Source organism: Apis dorsata, unplaced genomic scaffold (genome assembly GCF_000469605.1).
Source record: "Apis dorsata unplaced genomic scaffold, Apis dorsata 1.3 scaffold_270, whole genome shotgun sequence".
Classification (NCBI taxonomy): domain Eukaryota; kingdom Metazoa; phylum Arthropoda; class Insecta; order Hymenoptera; family Apidae; genus Apis; species Apis dorsata.
Genome location: NW_006263548.1, coordinates 296418 through 297783, shown reverse-complemented (window position 1 = coordinate 297783; position 1366 = coordinate 296418). Strand labels below are relative to the sequence as shown.

The following is a 1366-nucleotide window of genomic DNA, read 5'->3' as shown; positions in this document are numbered from 1 at the left end:
AAAATCAAAACCGTTTTTTTTTTTTTTTTTTAACACAAATAATATTTTTCATTTATCAAACGAACGAGATGTTGAATAAAAAAACGAGTTTATATTTTATTTCTATAAAATATAAGTCAAATAATCATCGTTACATTTTTTTTTTTTCACAGCTAATTAGCAATGATCCGCTAATTGTGTACAATTGTGTACATGGTCACTTTTGTCGTCATACTGGTACTCTTCACGTTCCTCTTCTTCAACGTGCCACTAAAATGTTGCTTGAGTTTGGCATTGTAATATTTTCGCACGTCTCTTTTGGCACTTGACACGATTTTTTGCTCAAAAAATAGTTGGGGGAAAAAAAACTGCTGTTCAATTTATAATTCATTTAAAACGATACTTGAAATTTAGAAATGAATTTTAAAATTTTTGTACAAATTTTTGTATATTTTAAGCTTATATTTTAAACTCGTATTTCATCTATAATATTTTATAATCGTAAAATTATTAATCCTTCATGGACAAATTATTTTAATAATAAAATTCTTGATAAAATAATACATATTGTTCCTAATATATTTTTATTTATAATATTTACGCGTTAATATTTATGATCTTGTTTCGTGTAGAGAACATCCTCTATAAAAAATCAAAGAATCATTTGTAAAAAGTTGTATAGCATAAACTTTTTTTTATTAATAATAAATTTTTAAATTAAATAGAAAGATGAAAATTGATTAGATTCGAATAAAATCCTCTCCCATTCGTACTCCTGGAATTAGAAACAATTCGCAAGACGCAATTATGTATGGAATAAAAGCAAATATGTATGGAGGAAAAATCGTTAGAAATATAAATTCTCAAAAATAGAATAAAACATAAACACGAGAATTAATCAGATTCCAAATAAGATTCCTCTTCATTCTCTTTCTTTTCGTTCCCCTGGAAATAAAATAAAAAATTGTTCCCCTGGAAACAAATAAAAAATAGAATCGAGAAAATATTCCGCAAAGGGTTAAATATCGTTAAATAAAACGAAAATTACGAAAGATTTTTAATAAAATTTCCAAATCCAAAATACGTAATATGAAATAAGAACAAAATTAATAATCACAATGAACCATCTTCTTCGTTTCTTTTCGTATCCTATTGCACATAACTATAAATACATAAATGAAAAAATAAGAAAAAAATTTCGAAGTCGAATCTATTTAAAGAAAATAACAATTTTCCATTTTTTCTTGATTACAATTCATCTCAATATTGTTTGTTTCGAGATAAAATAAATAATTTACTTTCCTTGGCGCCTGGTAGACGTCGACATAACATTTACTATCTTTAATTCTAACCAATGGAGCGGATATATTGTGAGAATGTTTATAAA

At 25.1% G+C, this 1366-nt stretch overlaps 1 protein-coding gene across 1 annotated transcript in view; it reads right to left on the bottom strand.

Annotated features, from left to right (window-relative positions):
- The window catches only part of LOC102673158, a 5302-nt gene that overhangs the window by 2613 nt on the left and 1323 nt on the right, over positions 1–1366 (bottom strand). The window contains exon 2 of the mRNA XM_006616758.2: positions 1303–1318. Within this exon, the coding sequence (XP_006616821.2) occupies positions 1303–1318 (16 nt within the window). The remainder of the gene's footprint in view (positions 1–1302; positions 1319–1366) is intronic.